Source organism: Pyrgilauda ruficollis, unplaced genomic scaffold, assembly GCF_017590135.1.
Source record: "Pyrgilauda ruficollis isolate IOZ18807 unplaced genomic scaffold, ASM1759013v1 scaffold98, whole genome shotgun sequence".
In the NCBI taxonomy this organism is placed as follows: domain Eukaryota; kingdom Metazoa; phylum Chordata; class Aves; order Passeriformes; family Passeridae; genus Pyrgilauda; species Pyrgilauda ruficollis.
The window spans coordinates 1408234-1432657 of record NW_024531932.1 but is presented as its reverse complement, the minus strand read 5'-3'; the positions used below and the strand labels follow the sequence as shown (position 1 = coordinate 1432657).

The 24424-nt window shown below is 40.1% G+C and overlaps 1 protein-coding gene across 3 annotated transcripts in view; it reads right to left on the bottom strand.

Moving 5' to 3' along the window:
* Positions 1 to 24424, bottom strand: part of CTNNA3 (catenin alpha 3) — a 414675-nt gene that overhangs the window by 377685 nt on the left and 12566 nt on the right. For all 3 annotated transcript variants that reach the window (XM_041490074.1, XM_041490075.1, XM_041490073.1), the window contains exons 3-5: positions 22852 to 23044; positions 15861 to 16027; positions 6247 to 6366 (exon numbers count right to left, since the gene is read on the bottom strand). In XM_041490074.1, coding sequence (XP_041346008.1) covers positions 6247 to 6366; positions 15861 to 16027; positions 22852 to 23044 — 480 coding nt within the window. The remainder of the gene's footprint in view (positions 1 to 6246; positions 6367 to 15860; positions 16028 to 22851; positions 23045 to 24424) is intronic.

Below are 24424 nucleotides of genomic sequence, written 5' to 3'. Positions count from 1 at the left end.
CTGAATGAACCAGCCGGTGGTGACAGAGAGCTCGGGGCCGGTGGCAACACTGCTGCTGAACGCTCCTTGCTCCCAACATGCAGCATGAGAGAACGGAGATCTGCACAATGGGACACTGGAGGGAAACAAACCTGCCCCGTCCTTGGCAAGGACACAAACCAAGCAATCAGTTCAGTCAGCTACACTGGCGTTCCTGAGGAAAAACAATCACAGCAAATAATGAAAGACACTATATCTTATTCATCTAGAAATAAATCCAGGAATGAGTTACAGCCACCACAGTTTTGTCCAGATCAAGTCTTGCCAAATTAGTCTGGGTTTGTGGTCATACGATTAGTAAGTAGTAAGTATCTCATAATAAGACTAGATTCTGACATCCTTCACAGGACTTTTACATAAATGGGAAAATTGATTAAATTTCTCTGGAATCAATGGAGATTTCAGAACACTTACCAATTATTCCCAGCAACTACAGAAATTAATTAAGTCATTTTCTACAGGGGTATGTTTTGATTGCCTCACTATGGAGCATAACTTGGATAAGAAAAAAAAGGAAAAGGGAAAGGGGAAGAAGAAAGAAGGAGAAGGAGAAGGGGAAGGGGAAAGGGGAAAGGGGAAAAGGATGGGAAAAGGAAAAGGAAAAGGAAAAGGAAAAGGAAAAGGAAAAGGGATTTCCTGAGGGGGAGGGAGGACACGGAACCATTAGTGCACTGTAGGGCAGAATTTGAACTCACAGTAATGTTCAAAAATAGGTGTGCTTCTCCCAGACAGGATACATTAACGATGAGCACAAGTCATCACATGTAGGCAGGAACAGTCAGCTCCACAATGTATGATTTGAAACAACCAAATAGGCAACACCTCACAGGAAAGTGAAAAAGCTCACCTCACTTCTGCTATGCAAAACTGCAGTTTTGTTTTTTCCCTTGAGACACTGTTGCCTGACAGAATACTGCAATTGTCATAAAATCAGTTATCACTGCCTCATTAAGAACCATTCTCCTTAGACTCTGACCCCATTTACAACCCCCAAATTCTGGTTTTATCCCACATTAGCATAATCATATCACCTGAAGTATCATTCTATTTCATCAGGAGGAAAAAAATAAATTGGTTTCCAGTCTACTGAAAGAATAGAGTTCTAATCTTAGCCACTACCTCCCACTGAGATAAACCACCCAACACATCAAATTTCGTACAGGAGACATACATGGTACTACAGCAAATGTTCATGAGCAAAATCAGTGGTGTATCCAAGTCCCCCATGGAATGCACTCAAAATTCTCTACAGCTTTTTAAGCCATGCCCTTTTAACATTACTTAGTTGTCTCTGTAATTTAATTTCTAGCTGAAGATCTCATTTCCTTCCCACTGTAACACTCAATTTTGTATTGTTTCTGTGTTTTTTAAATTACTTGGTGACTTTTTGGCTGAATATAAAGCATCATCCATCCTTGGCTCCCAAGACATTTCATCTACATTTATCAGAGACAAGACTAGACTGGAATCTTTTATCCAAACTGAAGACATCTTGGGCACAGCTAAAACTAATTCAGTTTCACAGAAACAGCAAAAGCCTGAGCTTTGAAAAGATGAGGGGAGGCATGAGTTTTTTCCTCAGAGGTTTAGCATCCATGCAAAGAGAGAAAAATTGCACACATGGAGATACAAATTAAAATCATTCAAGCTGGAACTGACAGACACAAATCCAGCTGAACAAGGGAGCTGCTAAAACTATGGCACAGCCTGGGGAAATGTCAATATGAAAGTCTTCCTCCTACAACTCTGAATACATACAAAAAATTATAAGCACAGGGAATATGAGCACTTTCAGGTGAGCAGGTAAAAGGAAAACCTCTTCACCCATTAAGCAAGCCACAGAGATACACAGGACAGACAGAAGCAAGGACCAAATGACAGAGCTATAATCATGGAATTACTAAAACAAGTCAGGTGACTGAGAACAGAATTGTCATAATTTTTCACTATCTTAGCTACTGAGACTAATTTGTTGTTTGTTTTTTTAAAAAATGAATGCATAAATCAGCTATTTTAATTACACAACAACATGATAGATGTTGTTCCTCTGTCAAGGAGAGATAAGCAGCTACAATACTGGAAACATCACCTATAGTCTCATTTTATAATCAATACTGTGTGACTACATATTAAAGGAGAAAACAAAAGAAGGCATTTTCAGAAATCTAATGGGAATTAAATGCTTGTATGTCCTTAAAATTACTCTGGAGTGAAGTACAAGGCTTCTTTGAAAATTCCTAAACAAGATCTCAACACATACAACCCTAAAATCTAAAAGATTAGACAGTGGTAAAGTGGTAAATACAAAACTGAACACATTCACCCATTTGTTAATCCAGGATGGCAATTCAGAAGACATAATTGTGCCTTTACCCTCTAACAAACAACCAAATGTACTGTCATTCTTAAGTCTGGAGGGGAAAAAAAGTGAATTCTCATTCAAATTCACCCAATAGCACAAGCCACAGAAAGATCCATAATTCCTGCCCTTCAATTTGAATCTCAGTTATTTCACATCTTTTCAAAAGGCATGGATAATGGACAGAGAGGCTACAAGCAGTGATTAATGTACTGCACCTCTTAACTAAGTCCTCTCAGTAGTTAATGACTAAAAATGTTCGTTTGTTTTCTGGTTTGAACTTGTCTGACTTCCATCCATTGGCTCTTCTCACATTTCTGTGTACTAGAATAAAGATTTAGTTAAGTACCTCTGTTCCTGACATTTCTAAGCCATAACCTTTTCCAGATAACTTAAAGACCTCAGTCATTCAGCTTTCTATCATCATGCTTGTTTTCTCGACAAAAAATAATTCACCCTGAACTCCTTCCAATTTCCAGCATACTTTTAAGGGGTTTGCCACAAAATAAACCTGCCAGTTGATAAGTGATAATCTCTTTCAGAAACTTGTCTCCAGCTGCTGGAGTGGAGCACTTCAGTGAACAAATCTCTTACTGTGCTGGTTTTTGCTGGGGTAGAGTTAATGTTTTCTCCACAGTAGCTGTGCCTTGGATTTGTGCTGGAAGCAGTGCTGGTAGCACAGGGATGTTTTGGGCATGGCTGAGCAGAGCTCACACAGAGCCAAGGCCTCCTCTGGCCCTCACCCGACCCCACCAGTGAGGGGCTGGGAGGGGACAGAGCCAGGACAGCTGAGCCCAAGGGATCCAAGGGATATCCTAGCCCATGTGGGGCCATGCTCAGCACACAGAGCTGGGGGAAGGAGAAGGAAGGAGGACATTCAGGGTGATAGAGTTTGTCCTCCCCAGTCACTGCCACACGTGATGGGGCCCTGCTCTCCTGGGGATGGATGGGCACCTGCCCAGCCATGGGAAGTGGGAATCAGTTCCTTGCTCTGCTTTCCTCGTGTGCACGGCTTTTGCTTTATCTGTTAAAATGACTTTATCAACCCACAACTTCTCACTTTCACTCTTCTGATTCTCTCCCACCAAAGTGAACAATCAAAGCTGAAGAATAAAAGTGCATTTAATCCATTTTAACAAAAAGAAGTACAATTTGACTGAAGAAGCAAGTCTTCATTCAAAATTAAAACTTTCAAAATGCAAATTTGACCTGTACAATCATGAAGGCAGCTGCAGTACTGATAATAAGGGACTGTGAAACAGAACAGGGAATGGCTCTGCTGCATCTTCTGGAAGCACTATTTCCATGAGTGAAGTAAATTACTGTGTGCCCCATAAATATCTTTGATACGTCCCTTATCTCCTTCAGTTTCCAACACAACTTTTTAAAACACTTCTAAACATAACAAACATCAGAAAGAAATCCTAAAATTATTTTTTAAATGGATTAACCAAAATTATTTCCCATAGTTTCAGTCCTTTACAAACAGTTTCCCTGAGGGCATACAATCAACATCAAACAAGCAAACCTTAAATCAGAATACTTTACAACAGGATACTGCTTTTGTCTGCACACATACTAAAGTCCTGTTGTCAACTATAAGAAGACACATTGATGGAGGCTTCTAGTCAAAAACTGAATGTCTTTGGATCACAGCCAGCACTGCTACAGGCATCCTAAAGGCACTGTTAGCACTAAGAACAGCAGCAACGGTGGCAATTTTTCAGTTTGACAGGTGCTAAATACCACTGAATTTCTGTAAGTCCATTTTTATTGCAGCTATTGCCCAACTCTCCTTAAATGACCTTACAGTAAGATAGTTATAATAAACAGCCTCAAACCAGTGCCATTCCAGCTGAAAGCTATATGGACAACATCCCTTCAATAGCAACAAAGACCCACATAAGACAAAAGTGTGCACCTACCACAGCAACCCAAGAGCAGAGCTGGGACCTATCACTAAGTCCCATCTTATCCCCAAGTGCTTTAATATTTTGTCCTCTCACTTCCCCTGATAACATTCATATTGCAAGGGTGATAATATTTGGGTTGATACAAACCAATGTAAACTTTACTTAGCCTTTACTGGAAACATTCCACGAAGTCATAGAGCAAGAGAATAAGTTTTAGTACTCATTGTAGCATGTAGCTATTATTTTTTTTTTCAAATTTCAGAGATTAGAAAGTATCAAGGAAATTAAAAGCTTGTTTTAATTCAAAGGAATTGCAAGTCTATCTTCTGGACAAGAAAGAAAATCTACATTTCTCAGACGTAGGCATCTCCTGGCACATTTCAAAATGGCAGCCTGGCTATAAACAGATATTCTCAACCCAAAGGAATTTCTCTAGTGGGTGCTGGCCAACCATCACCCCAAACAAGTTTGCTACTTGTATAGTGCTGCCACTCATAGAAGTTTGGTGTATATTTATTAATCAGAGTCAATGTGGGACATTTTGAACACCCTTTAAAAAGCCCAGCTTTGATTTCCCATCTGTCCTGTAAACTTTCCCACTGAAGAAGTACATTGCTATATTGCACTTCATGGCTCATGTCTGAAAAAAAGGTACAGAAGCAGATAACTGTATTTCTTTCAAAAGCAACATTGATTGCTTTCAGCATATAAACTTCTTATTTTACCAGCAATAGATTCACACTCAGACCATATACAAACGTTTGCCTCCAAACAGATGCAGTTACTCAGCATTTTGCCAGAGGGACTATGAACATACCCTTAACCTAACACAAGTGTATATAAATTGTTATCAATTAAACGTAATATCAATTAAACACTCCATAAACATGTCCCAAATTCACAACAGCTTCAGCCCCAAAGCAGGTCAGTGATTTTTGCACATCCAACCAATTCTCAATCTTTTCACAAAAAGATTACTTCCTTTTTAAAGCAAGACAAAATTCAAAGCATCTTCTACACTAAATACACACATACATGCACTTTTCAAATCCCTCACTGCAGGTTCTCCAGCAAGCTCTACTGAAATGAAAATCTCAGTATCAACAAGCAGGTAAAACACTCCTCACCACAACCAGGTAACTACTGCTCAGATAAACAGTGCAATTTAACTAAGACACAGGTAATCTAATCAATTACCTGACATAAATAGCTGCAAGTGACCTGCCCCAAGCACATGAACTGTTTGGCAATACTGACACCAAGTGACAGAATTCAGGAAAACAAACCACAATGATCCCCACATAGAATGTTACAGCTTTTACCCTCATGCTGTGGAAAAGGTAAAGCCTTATTTTATCATCAAGAGAAGAAAATTAATGAATACCCATAAAGAGAGCCGATATTTTCACATCAGCTATGTATAAGTGTCAGAACATCCAACACTAAACACGTGTTAACAATTCAATTTAACTTTGATCTTGCAAACACAAGTCAAAGACCATGTGCACTTCAAAGTTTGATGCATACCAACCTCACAAATTCATTTCTAAAGAAGAAAAAAATTAGTGGTTTCCATGCACAGAAAGTATTGGATTCCATTAACTTTGGTGAATTTGGTTAATTTTTCAAGTAAACGGTTCCAAATAGTACTTCTATACACTTCCATTTAGAAAATTACATATTAATGCAACTTTTAATGTCTGCTAAGTCTCACTTGCTTGTTTTGCCTGTGCTTCTCTCTGCTGAAAAACCAAAACCCAGCAGTCCAGTATCATATGCATTAAGTAGACTTAATGCCCCCCGCTGCCTTACCTGACAGCGCACAGAGCACAAAACCCAAGTGACAGAACAGTAATTCCATCAAACACCGCAGTTTTACCACCCACCTTGTTTATGCCCAGCATTCTGTCTTCTTAGAATCTTCCATGACCTTACCTGCTGACGTTTGTATGCCAAGTAATCAAGATTTTCCAGATCTTTTTGAAACTTTTGGTAGGTTTTCTGTAGATCAGATTTACTGGATACATTTTTTAAAGATTCAAATGTTCTTTGAAACTGTGAGGGAAAATAAAAAAAAAAGCCAACAAAAATTATCATTCATACAGTTGTTGTGTTTCAATCTATATTACAATTATTTTCTACTCAACACTAAGGCTATTGAGCTTTGTCACCTCTAACCTTCCACATATTCCTACAGTTTTGTTTTGACACCAATCACAGAATTCAAAGCATTGTACATATGCCCTTATCAATTAAATGAAGTCCTCTAACTTCATAGGTTAGACCAAACACAAACAATCAATCTCTAAAGGTGAGTGCTTTTTCTATGCCAAGTTCCAGGAAGTAATAAATTGACACAGATTTAAATACTTTCTTTTCAGCTAAGAAAAGCATATGCGACTTTACACAGGCCATGAACTCATTCTATCAAGCGTAACAGTAGAACTTAGAAATCACAGGGTGCTTATCATCAAGTTAATTTACTTAAGAGTAATTTAAGAGTAGATAATCACCTTGGGCAATGTGCCCACATTCTGCATGAAAACTGTAACAACTCCAATTACGCTTCACTATAGACCTTACTTTTAAATTTAAAACTTCTTTCATGCATACACTATTATTAAAAATAGGACTGGTATTTTTCAGAGATGCACAACACCAGCCCAGCTGTAGGAACTGTAACAGAAAGGTTAAGACTTGTGTCAGAGGAGAACTGGAGGTCCAGCTTCCTTGCTACCTTCAGGAAATCATGAGCCTTCTCCTCTGACTTGCTGTTTTCCCAGCTGTAAATATCCTTCTTCACCTCATGAGCATGGTAGCTCAGTAATGTTTTGTTATCGTGATTACCACCAGAAGCAAGTCTATAAACATATATTTACACTGAAATAATCAGGAAGAACTACACACTTGTAAATCCTTCCACAATATTGACTGAGCCTACTGCAGTTCCAGGGCCTGCAGGTGAAGCTCACCCGTGGCACCAGTGCCCAGGGAATGAGGCAATGGACTGCTTTCCAGTCACTTCTGGAAAACCAAGCACTTCTGCAGTAACTACAGCCCACATTTCTCCATACTTTTGCTTAAACTACAGCCACTGAATTGGAATAATGAACCACATGAGCAGAAGGGAAAAAAAAAAATAAAACCTCCACTCATCTTCTGTCCCTCTTCAAGAAGCTGACAACATAACTGACAGCCCATGCTGACCATGGATGTGGAGTGCTCCAGAGCCCCCCATTCCTGAGCAGGAGACTCAGCTCAAGCCCAAGCTGTACCTGATGCTGAACAGCCCCCAGGTACTTCTCCTTGGGGATAAAAAGCAGCTGCAGTGGGTTTCCACTGACAATTTACAACAACTTGCCTAGAAACTTCAGGCAAGTTAGCACATCTTCTTTGCCACTCTGCAGCCTTTATTTCAGTCTCACTGCTCTCATAACCAAAAGGCAAGTTAAGGCAGTGTTTTCATCTATTGGTAATTTATCTTACTCTACCTCATTCAGCACTACTAGAGGTTAACTGGAGACTTTCTAGCTGCATTTAAACTGTCTACTACCAAAACATAAAACTTTCTCACCCAAAGTATATGTTCCTGAATTCTGTACCAACATGGCTGACAGAACACACATGCTAAGACAAAACTGCAATACTCTCTATTCTTTTCTGTTTGCCTTCATTATCTTCCAGTTTTTGTATGATTTGTTGTTTTCAGATTTTATCTCTGCTCCAGAGCTGATCTGAAAGCCTTGCATTTGCAATGCTTGCTTTCATTAATTCCCACTCCTGGCTACCTCCTTAGCTGGAAGCAACTTAATTGCAACATTTGCAAACAAGACCTGAGTTCAGTTTAAGGTGACCAAAAGCACTCCATAATCCTTGCTTTTTTTCATGTGTGTAAGAAACTGCTCATAATGTCTCTGGCAAGCTCATCATGCACCTTCTGCTTCAAACCACAACATATTTCTCCAGAACTTAGCCCAAAGCTGTTGCACCGTGTTGTGGGATTGAATAACACAGGGAAAAGGTCTCCAGTGATTCCCCAACTCACTAAATAAACATAAGGTACAGTCTTTTCTTGAGGCGTCTTTTTTTTTTTTTTTTAGATAATCATCAACATGTTAGACTACAATACAGTTGTAGAATCATCATCATCCTTTTAAGGATGGACTTAATCCCACAGCTTCAATTCCTCATTAACAGGAGCTCTGCTAGCAAGATCACTCACTTCATGTCCTGCAGCAACCCAAACATTAATAATACATTTGGCTCTCTGGAAAGAGATATAAGAAGCAGCATGAGAGCACGATCAAATACAAATCAAATGTGTAACTCTAAGGGCAACATGCTTCAATAAAATTGATGGGTAACTGCCAGAACATCCACATCTGTCTTTAGATGCAAGGGAGAAACACATTTTAAAAATTTAACTCAAAAGTAAATAAAAAAATCAACCAAGCAATTTTAAGAAAACATAGATATGCTCTTTCCACTGTCATCAGCAGGAAATCAGAAAATTGTGCCTTGGACATACAAAGGTTATCAGCACATATATTAAACTTAAAACTACATCTGGATCTTTCTGCATCATACTTCTATCAGTGTGAACCAGAATTTTGGGGCGAGTAGTAAAAAAACCTCTCACATCTCCCCTGTCTAGAGGTGGAAAGAAATATCAGAATTCCTGACTTTTTTTTTTTCTCTTACCAATAACCAAATATAAATAATCCTAAGAGATTCACAGAAGCTCTTTTCTACCTGTTACATTTTCAAAGTGCTTTGAACCATTTCTGGAAGCTGAAAGTAGCATTCCTTTGCTGCTTTTGTTCTCGGTGGCACTACTAGGCAGCCACCTGGACTCATTTTCCCTCCATGGTAAAATCATATCTCTATGATTTTATCAGAGCTTCTTCTGTTTGTCAAGTTACCACAGGTAACTTCTCAGCAGAGATACTGCATAGACAACTTTGTACCTTAAAGAGAAGAGCATGACTTTATATTCATTAATATCACAGCATTCCTTTCACAGGAAACCGCAAACCCACCAAATGCAGAACCAGAGCCCGGCACCCTGGTCCTATAAGGCAGAGTGGATAACACAGCAGCCCCAATGTCCTGAGCAGGCACCATCAACATAAGGCTGAATGAAGGCTCTGTGCTCATTCCACTGGAAACCAACACATACTGAATGCTTCAACTAAGTGAAGCAACTCTCACTGTCCCATTTTTGGTACCACAAAGCAACAAATACCATCAGAACTCTGAAAGTGATGAGGACGGGCCAGAAGAGTGCTATAACACAGCCTCCTTGGAAGTATGATGGGCCTGATTAGGGTAAGGTAGAGTCCTGCAGCCTCCTCTCAGATACTGACCATGGCTCATCCAGTTAGTAAGTGTGCCTGTAAGCATCAGGACTGAAAGTCCCATGGTCTCACATCTTACACACCGCAATGTCAAAGATAAGAGGTGAGCTCTGACTGAAGTTTCTCCTGCAGTAAAGTGGATTAACAACTGAGAATCCTCTGCTGTCTTTATGAGCTCCTGACGTAGCATTTTTGAGAGTTTTCTCCACTATCCTTCTGCCTACATTCAGGAGCCTTGGAACTTCTGCTCTGCTGTCATATGTAACGAAAACGAGGCAATGAGATCAAAGAAAAGAGGCTGAGACAGAGTGGCTGCACATTTCAAAATGGAATCATACTAAACTAATTAATCATACTAAAATTTTGATACTGTTTAAGCCAAAATTTACTACATTTCATCTTCAATATGAGCCATGAAAATTAATGGCTTACCAGCTAAGCAGGAAGCCAGGACAGAGAATTATGGGCTTATAAACATGCAGTGCAAAGTGCTTCATTGCTTATAATTCAGAAATGTGGGAAGTGACGTTACTGAATACAGAGCACAAAGCCATATTCCTGGTAACCACCTTTGAGCCTCCATATAAACAGGCAGAGGGATGGGGCAGCCAATCCTGCTTCTCCACCCTGGGCATGATGCTACTGCACACACCTTTAATGGCACTTGCCTGGGAGTCTAGCTTTATAAAGATGATGTAGCCAAAGGGCCTGCTGCACTTCCTTTACGTAGTTTCCCTCTACACAGCTGGTTTAGATTTAGGGCCAGGGCTGCAAAAACCCGCTCTGTTATTCTTGAATTAGGAGAAAAGGCTCTTTTTTGTTCATCTAGAGCTGCACAAGTCAAAGAATACTTGGATTTCAGAGTATCAGTATTACCATCTTCCACTGCACAGGGCAGTACAGTAGCACTGAACTATTTTCTCCATTGGTAAAATATTTCTCTTTCTTTTCACATGGATTAATATCAATTGAATTAAGGACAAGAAGCAAATTTTACTTCCATTTTGACATAAGGAAGCTGTTCATTGAAAAATACACATTTCTGTTTTGATAAGGTACTGGTTCTTTAAAAGACTAAATTATAACTAAATGTACTATTTAAATTACCCAGAGATATGGTTGGAAAAAAGCCATTCACAACCCCTCTTAAATTCCAATTACTGAACACACATACTTACAAGAAAAAAGCTGCTCTTCTCCTATTTTGCTGTAATGGAATGGGCAATGTGCCTCCTTTGGAGAGGTTTACAGAAAGCAGCTCACAGCTTTTTCCATTCAGGAAATATCAGATGATTTTGCTGACATTTTAAAAAGGTATGAAGACCCACACTGATGATAAAGCAGACACTGTTTGTTTTGCATGCATTTCCTCATTTCTGCCTCTCAAAGCACAAATGAGTTATAAAATACATTTCTCTAGATCAGAATGATCTCTGCATGCTTGAACTGTTGATCAGACAAGCCATTCTGCATTACACCAACTTTGTTGCTACACTACCAATAAATAATGTGCCAGGAGAAGATAATTTCCCAAGATTATTTTCCCAGCCTAAAATGTGCCTTCCTATATTAGCACTCCAGAGAAAGAAATTCCAGAACATCACTTGCATACTATTCTCTTACAAGCACAGCACTTCAGTGGTGAATGCATGCTGCTGCAGAGGCCAAACACAGTCACAGACACTCCCAAGGGAAGCCCCCAGCCATGTTCTTTCCCTGAGAGGTTCAAACAGAGTCGACTGCAATGGAGCACTGGTCACTGACTGCAGCATGCAGGCATCTGCACAGTCCAAACAATTCTTTCAAACAGGCCTCTGCTTCCCCAATATGCCACCTTCCAACTTCATCACCAGACACAATATGAACTTCTCACACTCACCTGTACTTCTGATGACTTCAAGCATTGTATTAACCTCTGCTACAAAACACCTTCATGTTATAGATCTCCCCAAGCTTTATGTTTACAACTTAACATTCCAGTCAGAACTTATCATCCCACAGCTTGACAATGATTTATTTTTACAAGTTACAAAGGAGCACTCAAGAGGCTCCTATACCAAGCACAGAAGTGGATCCAGATTCCTACTGCACTCAAAAGAATGCTCACTTTGAAAAAGCCAGCTCCTAAAAGCAATTCTTTGGAAGCTACTTTTCCTCTGTTATTTACTGTACATCACAGAGTGCCACGGAATTTGCAGAGTGTAATGATTAGCACTGTAGCCCTGATTCCAAACAACTGCATCCCATGTACCACAGACAAATATCTGATTGGTAGCAGGAATCTCTGATGAGAAAATAAATAGAAGTGTGAACCAAAGGAGAAGCCAAATATTCTCTCAAAGACTCCTGTCACCTTCTTAATACTCCTTATGCCCCAGAAGGTCCTCTGCCATTGGAGTGACCCACTGCCGCCCCTCACTCTCAACATCAGCTAGCCGGGGAAGCAAAGCGGCAGACACGCCCAACCAAGGAAGGTGGCAAGAAGTTAGAACTTAATCTGACTACTGCTGTAAAAAACAAGGTTTCTATAAACACATCAGGAACAAATGGAGGGGTAAGGACAATTGCCATCCTTCACTGGATGCAGGGAGAAACAGTGACAACCAAAGAGGAAAAGTCTGAGGTACTTCTCTGTCTCAGTCTTCAGCAGCAGGACCAGCTGTTTTCCAGGTATCCAAGCCCCTGAAGCTGAGCACAGGGATGGGGAGCAGAACGAATCCCCCCAGTCCAAAATGAAATACTTAGTGACCAGCTACACCATCTAAGACTCACACAAGTCCAAAGTGATCTGCTGGAGGGTAGAAAGGCTCCACACAGGGATCTAGATCAATTAAGCACAGTTCTGGCAGTTGAACCAAGCCCCTACATCTGAAGCACAGGACAGCCCAAGATGACTTTCCTCTTTCATTCCATGTAACCCTACCGAGTTCTTGCTCAGAACATTTTTAATGCTGCTGAATACTGCGCAGGAAAGGGAGGAACAGACAGTACTACATTCACAGGGCCCAACTTCACAAGTTGCTTCTTATCTGTAGCCATTCTCTTTTTTTTTTTTTTCCCTGACAGGAGTTTTAAATAACTGTAGGCAAGCATTTTGTAAAGATCCTGCTGTCTGAGGTATTCATGAAAAATATCAAGACTTGCACAGTAAATCTACAAGCGTGACATGAAGAGGAAAAAGGCAGATAAAACATGTTGGCTCAGCATGATCTGAAACCGATTAGAGAAAGACAGACTGCCAATGCTCTTTGACTGAAATTCTCCAAACTTGTTACATTCCTGCTGTTCTCTTCTAATCAATAAATTTAAGCAATACCATTAGTCTGTTAATTCACTTAATTAAATAATATTGAGCATTACTAACCATAATGGATGAGCTGCTAACACAGCCCTGAATCACAGAGTGCAATACAGAAGACAGCCTTTTGTGTGACCACATTTTTCAGAACTCAGTTGCTTCTTTAGGACTTCAAACTCTTTAAGCATGGAAACTCAGACAGAGATAGGTATTTCTTAAACTGATCCCTGTTAAAAAAAAAGTATTTAAAGAAGGAAAACCTTTCTTTTTGGTGTGATGTACTTTATTTTTTCAGTGAACTCTAAAAGGATCTGCCTGTTTGCACTGCACCCTCAGAGTCTTATAGGATTGTGAATTCCACAAGCGGCCAGAAGTGTTCTGTGCCAGAATGTGAGCAGTCACTGTGGGTTTGTACTGGCATCCAATAAGCATTATTTACACACACAATTATTCACTTTTTGATTGGTGACAATCTGATAGAATTCATTAAACAGCCAAAATTCTCTCCACTTTATTAGCAAAACTTCTAAAAAAGCTAATTTCCTGTTCACAAAGCTGTGTTTTTGAACATTCAGTTTAAAATTCCCCCCAGGATTACCAAATCCTTTCAAACTCACCTGTTGTTTCTAGTTTTGAAGAGTCACATTTCAGTATTTTTGTGATGAAAAATACTCAGTATTTTCAGAATTACATACTGTTTAATATGAAGACTTTATTACACAAAATTCAAAAACAGTCCTAAGTCCAAGAAAATGTACAGAAGACAATATTGTTAGAGACTACATAAACTGGAAGGAGACAGCTGAGGTTCATTCTTTTTTCCTAGATAAACATCAACAGACAGATGTGACAGGTAACAGTAGATGAGGTTTTCTATGACAGCCAGACACATTGTCTTTGTTTTCTTTCTATTTTTATTCCCAGGTTACTGAGGAAATTAAAGTTTAATGATCCAGTGTGTATTCTGTCAGTAGAAAAAGGTATAGTTTTAAACAAGAGTGTTGGAATTAAGTAATTTAGGCGAGTGACCAAGACTAAAAACTTTCAGCACTCTTTGATAAATGGGTTTGAAAAATATTAGGTACCTAAATAGGTAATTCCCCATTAAATACTTTCATATTGAGCAAGATATGACTAATATGGTACAGAGTGCTTTCATAATGGTGAACCAACTTCTTTCATTTTATATATGCATATAAAGAAAAGGTCCTTGATTAGAATTTTTGTCTTTTATTCTGCTATTACTTTTTTTTTTTAATTTTTCAAATCAATTTTGTCTACCCCATAAAAATTACAGTGCTCAGAGACATGGAAATAAAGAGCAATGAAATTTCCCATCTCCTAAATGATAACAGCTGCAACACCCATGTCTGAAGAGCAGGGTAATATGGTAGAAGTATTAAGGTTTTAGAACAAGTGCGAAGAAAAACAGCTAAAGACTTCTAAGGAGTTGATTTTCAAGGCATATTAACTTGAAAAACCCAAGAATATTACAGCTGATACAGCAAAGACAAGGTCTACTTTGACACTGTGTGAATACAATGTCTTTTTGTGGGAGCAGGTCCACATTGAAGGAAAATTGAATTCCTAAGGGAGTTTTAAAGTATAATGATTACAGTTAAACACTTAGAATAGAGCCATGTTGAAATTCATTAGAATATTTAATTGCCTTTAAATCTGGCTCAGTTAGCTGTGACCAAAAGTTGGTAGAAACTGAGGGATGTTCAATAGCATATGTTGAAATTACATTAAGTCAATTTCCTAATTAGATGTCAACATAAAAGACACCATTAAAGCTAATACCACTGTTGGCAAGTTCAACAGCCAGAGCAGAGACTAAATAAATATGCAAAATGTAACGCACTAATAACTAGGGTGAGTCTTTTTGCACAGGCTTTACTGAGAGTGTTTTACCACACTAATTTATTCTAAGGGTTCATTTACAAATTCAGTTCTCCCTCCTATTAAAACGAAATATGGAAGAAGATGACAATTTAATGGCACTCTGCAGTGCTGGAGTTGTTCCTGAATGATACTCTGTATTCTTTCACCATTTTCAGTTATTTTTTGTTTTCTTTTTCAGATGGAAAACATGAAGTTAATTAGACAGCCGTTTAGAAATACTGAAACTCTAGTAAGGAAAACCATCTAATTTTAGCTCTCTCGTGTAAAACATACTCAAATATATCTCAGAAGAGAGCATCTAGGATTATGAAAATAAACCCTAAAAATGTAATAGATTACCATGAAAAATATCATAATTTAAGAACATTTTTCCATGAACAGTACAAAAGACATAGGCCATTCCTATTACAGCTGACAAATTTGAACATACAGAACAACACAGAAGCTTCTGCAAGACAGTGTTAATTTAGCCTGTGGTGCATCTCCAGCAGTTGTCAGTGGCAGATTTTTCAAGCCCAGTACTGAAACCCACACAACATTGTTTTATCACGAATTACTTTTTCTAGTCTGATTTGGAGCCAAATCTTCGTTCTCTTATCCTCACCAAATTGAACTCGCTTCAACATGGTCCTCTAAGTCACTGTGTTCTCTCGTGGCATGAGGCATTATGAGAGGTGGCACTGATTATTCACCTCTGCCCTGAAATATTAGGAAGTCAACAGAAATTTGTGGTTTTATCAGTCTCTTATAAATTACTGAAAGTGTTAGTGGGAAAAAAGGAACCAAAAATAGATCAAATATGCCGAGCTGCAAGTAGATGAGGTTTTTTGGTCCATTCACAAATCTCATTTAGAATCTAGAGCTGCCCAGGTGTTATGTGCATGAGACCTACAAGGCTGAAGTACAGAAAGAGTTCTCCATGCCCTGAGAGCCCTGAGCAGACACAGCTGTGGCTGCCAGGAGCCTGAGGAGAGCAGAGCATTACTCACCACAGCCAGGTGCTGCAGCAGATAGGCCACGTCCACCATGTCGGCCAGCACGAGGAGCCTGGTGACGGCGGCCAGCAGGGAGCGAGCGGCTGGGACAACAGCCTGGCGCCGGGGCAGGGAGCAGGGATCGCTGGTGAACGCCTCTGCTGACACCTGCAGGGCCCGACCTGCAACAGGAGACACTTCCTTAGGCTGCATCACAACGCCCAAAGGAAAGGAAGCCGCTGGAGTTCCGTCAGTTAATTGGCAAGTCACAAGTATTGCCAGTAAATTTGGCATCTCTTTCTTGCCCTGATGATGCCTTGAAATGAAGGTCAATGATTACAGATCATGCAGGTTAATGTTCCACATCTTCCATTCCCTTTCTCTTCTACAGCATCATTTAATTCTGAAATAATTCCCTTGGCCTCCACACTATTACTCTTAACACAACAAAGCCAGCAGCTTTGTTAAACTTTTCTAGTCACTACTTGTTATATTACTGCGTACTTTGGTGTCCTTGTGATTAAGTAATTCCTGGTTATACAAGGAAATCAAATATTGCTCTTCTCATTGCAAATATAAGGTAATGGAATGAAAACCTCATACACTCAAACATCTGACCGACATGAAGTGAAATTTGTGCCATGGAGCTAGTGACTGCCAGTAGACAACAACATACTGCTCTCCAATGTGAAGTTTGGTAAATGAAATTCAACAATGCGGACAGCAGTGACAAGCACCATGAATTCCTGAATGAAGGTGAAAAGGAGATGGAGCCAGACTGCTCTCAGTGGTGCCCAGCAACAGGGGGAGAAGCAATGGGTACAAACATGGGTACACACAGGAGATTCCATGTAAGCATCAGAAAATATTTTTTCACTGCGAGAGTGACTCAGCAGCAGCACAGGCCAAGCAGGAAGGCTGTGGAGTCTCCATCAGATGTTAAAAACCTGACTGGACATGGTCCTGGGCAGACTGCTGACTTTGCCTGACCTGGGGCATTGGACCAGACTACCCTCAGAGGTCCCTTCCACCCCTCAACATTCTGCAATTCTGTGAGCAAACACAAGATAGAAGGGTCTGAATACAACCAAGCCCTTAGAAATGAGAGCAACATAAGTGCTCATGAACACATAAAATCATAACCCTAAAATAGAGCCATGAGATGCAGGCTAGACAGATAGGAGCTACAAGTACAAACAGCAGAAAATGACAGCTCCAACAACAACACGATGTTGAAACTTCCTTAAATTGCAGTAGACAGCATGACAATCTGATGCAATTCAATACATTTTTATTTTAATTCCCATCAACTGGATATTCTTCCATAATTACATTTGTCACAAACAATGAAACGCAAAAAATGTCCTTTTAGTGGCACAAATAGGAATTCAGAGAGACAGCAGCATTCAAAGTATTTCAATTCTTTTAGACAACCAAACAAAAAGCAATTTAAAGAACCAAAGCCAGGATCTATCATAACTGCACAATTACTGTCAGGCAGATATTTCCAAGACTGTTCAACACACCCAGACAAGATGACTCCCAAAGTAAATGCTGCTCTACCATCAGCTGATCAGCTACTGACAGCTACTGCTGTGTCAAATGACTGTTACTTACACGTGCCTACAAAAATCTGCTCAGGCACAGGTAAATGTAAAAAACACTGTTCAGCCACAAGTAATTTTTTTAATAGTTAGAGGATTCACACACTTTATCCAGCACAAAAAAAATATCCAAAAACTTACATTAAAATTCCTTTAAAAACAAGTGAACTGTGAGCCTGTTGGCAATTAGCTGACAGCTCATGCCAGGCTGTGTCTGTGCACACTCTGCAACAACGCCACCAACCGCAGGCAGTGAGCACCCTCAGAGACAGTGCTCAGCATCACACTGACAACAGCCAAGTGCTCTTCACTGGCTTAGGAAAGATCAACAGAATTATGCTTTCTTCTTTTATTTATATGAATAGATTTTCTTTCTCCTTTTGAAACCCCATCCAAGTATCACATTTTCCTCTCTTCTATTTGTATTTACAACTGGCTTTCTCATCTTATTTTTTAAACTGCGGCAGTGTGAAATGCACATGGAATGCAATGAATGTTATGCCATTATTGTGTCCTCCCACAAGGAGGTACTGTTGCCAAGAAAGTCCTGTCACCCACTCCTGAACTGCACTGTTAGAGGCTGATGGCTTTACAGCTCCAGAGAAACACAGCTGACAAGAGGAGCTCATTTACTAAGAGGGGAAAAGACATACCAAAGTTAGTAGAAAGAATTTCCAACATTTCAGTCTCAAACTTGAGAGAACAGAAATACAAACAAGCAAGAAAAAGCCCACAATGGTTTATAATACAGAATCCTAAAATGCTTTGGGTTGGAAGGGACCTAAAAGATTATCTAGTTCCAATCCCCCTGTCATGGGGGGTAGGGACACTTTCCATTAGCCCAGGTTGCTGCAAGCCCCATCCAGCCTGGCCTTGGACACTTCCAGGGAGGTGGCAGCCACAGCTCCTCTGGGCACCCTGTGCCAGTGTCGCATGGTGCCAGCATTTTTCATGGTTGTTGTAGGTCCATGTAGGAAGAAATGGTGACAATGGTGAACAACTTCTTCCTCTGTCAGTTTAAAGCCTTTCCCCCTTGTAGAAAGTCCCTCTCCAGACCTCTTGCAGGTCCCCCTCGGGTTCTGAGAGGCTCCAGTGATGTCTCCCCAGAGCCTTCTCCTCAGCCTGAACAAGCCCAGCTCTCTCAGCCTGCCTTAACAGGAGAGGTGCTCAATTCTGCTGAGCATCTTCGCAGCCTCCTCTGGACTGGCTCCAACAGGTCCATGTCCTTCTTATGTTGAGGGCCACAGAGCTGAATACAGTATTCCACATGGGGTCTCACCAGTAACAGAACACTTGTTAGCTCTTACTGACACTAGTACGTGCAGCCTCAAATTCTGCAGGCATGAACTAATGCATTAAGCAGAATAAGTGCTAGAGAAGCTTGGGAGTCAAGGTCACATCACAGCACAGTACAACATACCCTTTCTAAAAACACAAGATTAAATGATACAAGTCACCAGTAAAATCACCTGTTCTGTTTCTACAAATACCATCTCCATCTGCTAGAGCAAATAAAAGGATTCTGCTTCAGTCACCCAGCTGAGGTGACACTATCGGTGTCAGGGCACAGCAGATCGATACCTCCTGCATGTTCCTAATATGCAACACTGTGATAACTCAGATTCTCACAATAGCTTTCTGGAGCTGTTACAGGACATTTCTCTCCCGCCACACAGGCTCTTATCCCACTCAGATACCACTGGATTCTGTTGCATAGCAACTATTTCACCACTGCATATCAGGAAGTTCCACTTCCACATCTCATCCAGTTCTTCCTAACATGTAATCAGAGCCACGACACATCCCCATCATTCCTCACGCCCACCTCTTCATTCTCCCTTTCCCACTCAGGGGCACCTGATCCAGTGATGCTGATGTCAAAAGCTATTCTGCAGGGGATCTGTTCTTGGTTTGATGAAAGGAGTGCACAGCACAGATAATTTTAAGCCATTTAAGTTCTGCCTCCCAGAACAGAAGTCCCTTAGATGTAGAATATACACACATACCTCCTTATGTAGAATGAGAAAGTTAAGTTTACTTTTAAGATGAAAGGAGGGACAAACAAGAACATAGTATAATACAAAAGATCCCTATACCCTTCCTTCAGTAAATGCCCTCTTTAAGCTCCCATTTCTTGCCAGTGAATGGTAGTGTTTTCCATGCCATCAAACTCTTGCCTCCCCTGTTTAATATCAAAAGACATTAAATATGGCCACTCAAAACATCAAAGTATTTGTTAGAATTTCCTTTTAAAGAGTAACTTAAGGCTCAAAATGTAACTCCAGCAAGTAACTTGCTTCAATTCACTGTTCTGTGTCATGACAGGTTTATCTGGGAACACACTTGAGCATGATAACAGCTAAACACAAGAAACACTGACACTGCAATAGATAGAAACAAGGCAGACAACAACTGTTATGTTTCTGACTATATATAGTCAGTCAGCAATGGCAGTAAATACCAAACATTTCAGTTATGCCCATGCAACTGTTTGAGAACTGCAAGGCATCACACTTTCACATAAATGCAAAAACTCATCATCCTAAGGATAATGCTAGACTTCAATTCAGATTTCTACAGCAACATTTCACCACATGAACAGCATTGCTGTTTTGCCTTAAAACTGATTAAGCATCAGAGCATGAATTCGAGACTGATGTTTAGTGTCAGAAGCATTCAGGGTTGAACAATGCTCCTTACACTCTGTGCATAGGGCTCAGATATTCCACAGAACATTGAATTAGAAGACAATCTTTTGAAATGCTGCATGCACATGAAAGCTCAGTCAGAGTTTTTCAACACACTTACTTTGGGGTTTATGACACTATTTTAGAATAAAACTGTGGACATAAGTAGCCTCTAACAAAGCTTCACCAAATCAGATCAACAGGAAATCATGGCAGTTCTTCAATTACTACGCTAGTGGATTTCTGGATGATGCATACAGTCCACCACCCACAAACCTTCCTGCTGATCCATTTAGCAAAGTTCCAGAAGAAGATATCAAGATGTGGGCAGGCCTTAAAAAGTACCTTCTTGAGAGGAAACAAAGAAAAATATAGAGAACCTCTATTTAAATTATTGTCTCCAAGCGTATAAATCTTTGATAAAACTTTGCTTCCTTTGCAAAGGAAGCAGACACTATTTATCCAGGTAACATGTGTGTCATCCATTATAGTAACACCTTCTTTCAGAGGTCACTAACAGAATTCAACTGAATTTGAGACTCCAAAATCTCACCTACTGACAGTGCCAAGAGCAAGCTGTAGTCAGTGAAGCCACATCCATGTTGTCATGATTTCTGAAGGTCGTGAATTAGACACAGATGAATTAGATACACCAAACATTACCCCCACTCTTCATTTTTATCCCATTTATTTGCTCCTTTATTCTCCAAAGCATTATTTTGAATAGGATTATCAGAAGCAGATTGAAAAAAGTAAATCTCTCCTTTAAAAGGAGCCCCAAATTAATGAGCTACAAAAGTAACGAAGGAGTTTTCACACTGGCAATTGACATTCAAAAGGATTAAGTGTTTAATGTTCATTATGCATCCCCAACTGAACAAGTTCAGCACGTGACACCAGGTAAAATGCAACAGGAGGTGAGACAGAATTTATTCTTTCCAGATCCAATGTGCAAATCTGAGTTTGGTTGATGTGAGTGAAATTATCTAAAGCATTTCTTCAAAATGCCATTATCCAGGAAATACAAGCTGTAGTCATGTGCAAACTTCCTAATTAATTTAAGATTGCATTAATAAAAGTCTCTGCCAGTCACCACAGAAAATGAAATACTGTATACTGTGACATGCACGGCAGGTGACCGCATGCAACCGTGGCTGATGAGCCTCATCCCTTCAAAGAGCTTGAAGTAAATAACAGGAGACATTTAACAGCAGCAGAATGTGGCATGAATAACAGTTAAGTTACACATGATGTGACATACCACAAATTAAAAATAGCACACAGCTTCAAAGGTTAAAAAACCCTTCAGAATTAATAAACTTCTACCTTTTTCACAATTGTTTCAACAATTTCTTAAAACTAACCTGTGCAGTTTGGCAAATCCTTGAAGGGAGATCAGTTGCAACCACTCACTTCATCATTGCATAATGATAGGTGATAACATGGACTTAACTGTCTCTTAAAATGTATGAGGTGTATATAATCTACTTTTATGTATTATTTATTTTTGGAGTTACCTCTAGTCTTGGCTGAGAATCAATAAGTAATAAAAAAAATATTTCACATTTTCAATTTCTCTGTGTATAAAAATCAATATAAAACTATGTATTTTATTCTTACCTTGTGTTATCAGCCTGTAATGGATGGGCTAACATTTTAAGAGTACTCCAAAATGAATGATTTTGCAAGAGCCTCAGCTGCTCAGTGTGACAGATAACAGTGATTCTTTCTGGTCATAACGCTTTTAATCACAAAGGACCTTAAGGTATCTCAGACACCATATGCATAGATCAAACTCTAAACCACAGCTATCTCTAGATTCAGAGGAAGCCAAAAGCAAGTAATCACTGCTCTGAACAGCAGCAGAGACTCAAAAACCACCCCAGTTGCATGCTCAAGATGAACAAATAAAAATCTGATTAAGCTCCATCTTTACTAAAGGCAGGATGATATAATTAAAACATAAATAAACTTTAACTTGTGTTTTCTGCAGGAACACATTTAGGATGTTGGTCATGTGACTCAGGGCCTTTGTGCTCACCCAAATATTCCCAGTTTCCATGGGGAAAAGTAAAACTCAGGAAAACAACAAAGAGCCTGCAAGAAAATGCCTACAACATTCTCTGCAGATCACAAAAACTAGCCCAGTTCTGGGAATCAGGTTCAAAACTGAGAGATTAAGTCAGGAGGACACAGAATATGATCCAACTCACCTGAGAGGAGCTGCTCTATCAGGAGGGGATGACTCTTATGATAGGTTAAAGGATCTATCTTCCTCCTACTCTCAAAACATACCTCCTCACTGGACTATTGTACCTTCCCAAATGAAATCCTTACTAATGCATTAAAGAGGGAAGATTTAAGAGGCCTTAATCTGAGATTCAGGTAAACAGTTCAAGAAGTTAAAATATACATTAACTTTTAGTCATGCTTTACAGCCACTGAAATGATCAAGAGGCATCCTGTCCTCATGAAAAGAAAAAAAAAATCCAAACAACAAAACTTCCACTGATATATGTATTTTTTCCTAATGGGGCCTAGCTTGCACACTTTACCTCCTTACAGGTGGTATCCCAGAATATATAATTAGACAACTTCAAGTTCAGACATTTGCATATCACAACACATTTCCCATAGATATCCTAGCTTCATTTTGACACCAGGCATGGTTAAACCAATTCCTCGTGGTGCCTGAATTGTTTGCCACGTACTTACTCTCTTTCCGCACATCAGCGAGTGCTGCATGAAGTTCCTCTTTAAACACAACTGCTTCCTTGGCAATTTTTTCTCCCTTGTCCAACAGATTCCAAGTGGCTTCTTCCACAGAAGCAAGCAAGACACGAGCTCTTTTGGAACGGCCCTTTTTCTTAGTAGAAGGATTCTGTGGACAGTTTACTAATGTTGTAACCTACATTTAAAAGAAACAAAAGAGACAATAATGGTTTAAGTTCTACAAGTGATTTTATATTGCTATTAAAATAAAAAATATATGATTATGAATAAGCAAAGAAATTCCCTCTACTTTAGAGACAGACAGGCAAGCCCAGCATAAATATCAAGAATGGGCAAAAGTACTGAATTCAATCTAATGCAATTTTGCTCAATACACCTCATCTTTGTGTTCCTCCTCCTGTAGGATCAAAGCAAAGTTAACTGAAATGCCACTGTTCTATCAACCCTGATACCAACTCCTGCCACTGCCTGTTTTAAAACCCTCTCATAATAAAATAAAAAAATACCAGTGCTGTCTGAGGAGGCTTCAGTGAGGCAGGAATCATGGAACCATTATGGTAGGAAAAGACCTCCAAAAGCATCAAGTCCAGCTGTCAAGCTAACATTGCCAAGTGCACCACTAAACCATGTCCCAAAAAACACCACATCCACGTGCTTTCTGAGTACTTCCAGGGAGGGTGACTCCACCGTGTCCCTCAGCAGCCTGTTCCAATGCTGGACACTCCTTTCAGGGAAAGAACATTTCTTAACATCCAATCTAAACTTTCCTTGGTGCAACTTGTGGCCATTTCCTCTTCTCCTAGCACTCATTACCTGGGAGAAGAGACCAACCCCACCCGGCCACAGTCTCCTGTTAGGGAGTTGTGGAGAGGCAGAAGGGACCCCTGAGCCTCCTCTTCCCCAGACTGAGCCCCCTCAGCTCCCTCAACTGCTCCTCCTAAGCCCTGTGCTCCAGCCCTTTCCCCAGCGCCTCTGCCCTGCCCTAGACAGGCTCCAGCACCTCGATGTCCTTCTTGTCATGAGAGGCCCAAAACTGAACACAGGACTCGAGGTGTGGCCTCACCACTGCACGATCACTCCCCTGGCCCTGCTGGCCATGCCATTTCTGATACAAGCCAGGCTCCCACTGGCCTCTTGGCCAGCCAGGCACACGCTGCCTCGTGTTCCGCTGCTATCAGCCAGCACCCACAGGCTCTCTCTCCCCAGAAGTGCTGGATCTTCCCATATTTCCAGCATAAGATTTGCAAGGTATCCCAGAACAAATACCCAAAATGAGTACAGACACCTTTCAGAATGCTTTCTCTTCTTACCAAAGGGGTATCCCAGTGGCCAGAGCTCAACACCTCCAAATTCTTCAGGGTTCTCTCAGCATTAAAATTGTACATCAATTTGCCCAGAATTTAGATTTACTGCAGCTTAGACCGAATTTTATTTTTACCAATGCACTTCAACACCCATAAAGAACTTGTTTTTATAGACCATCCCACTCCACATTCCTCATCATCTGAATACAGCCTCCACACTCCAACAGAATGTTTCTGAAAGACTATTCTCT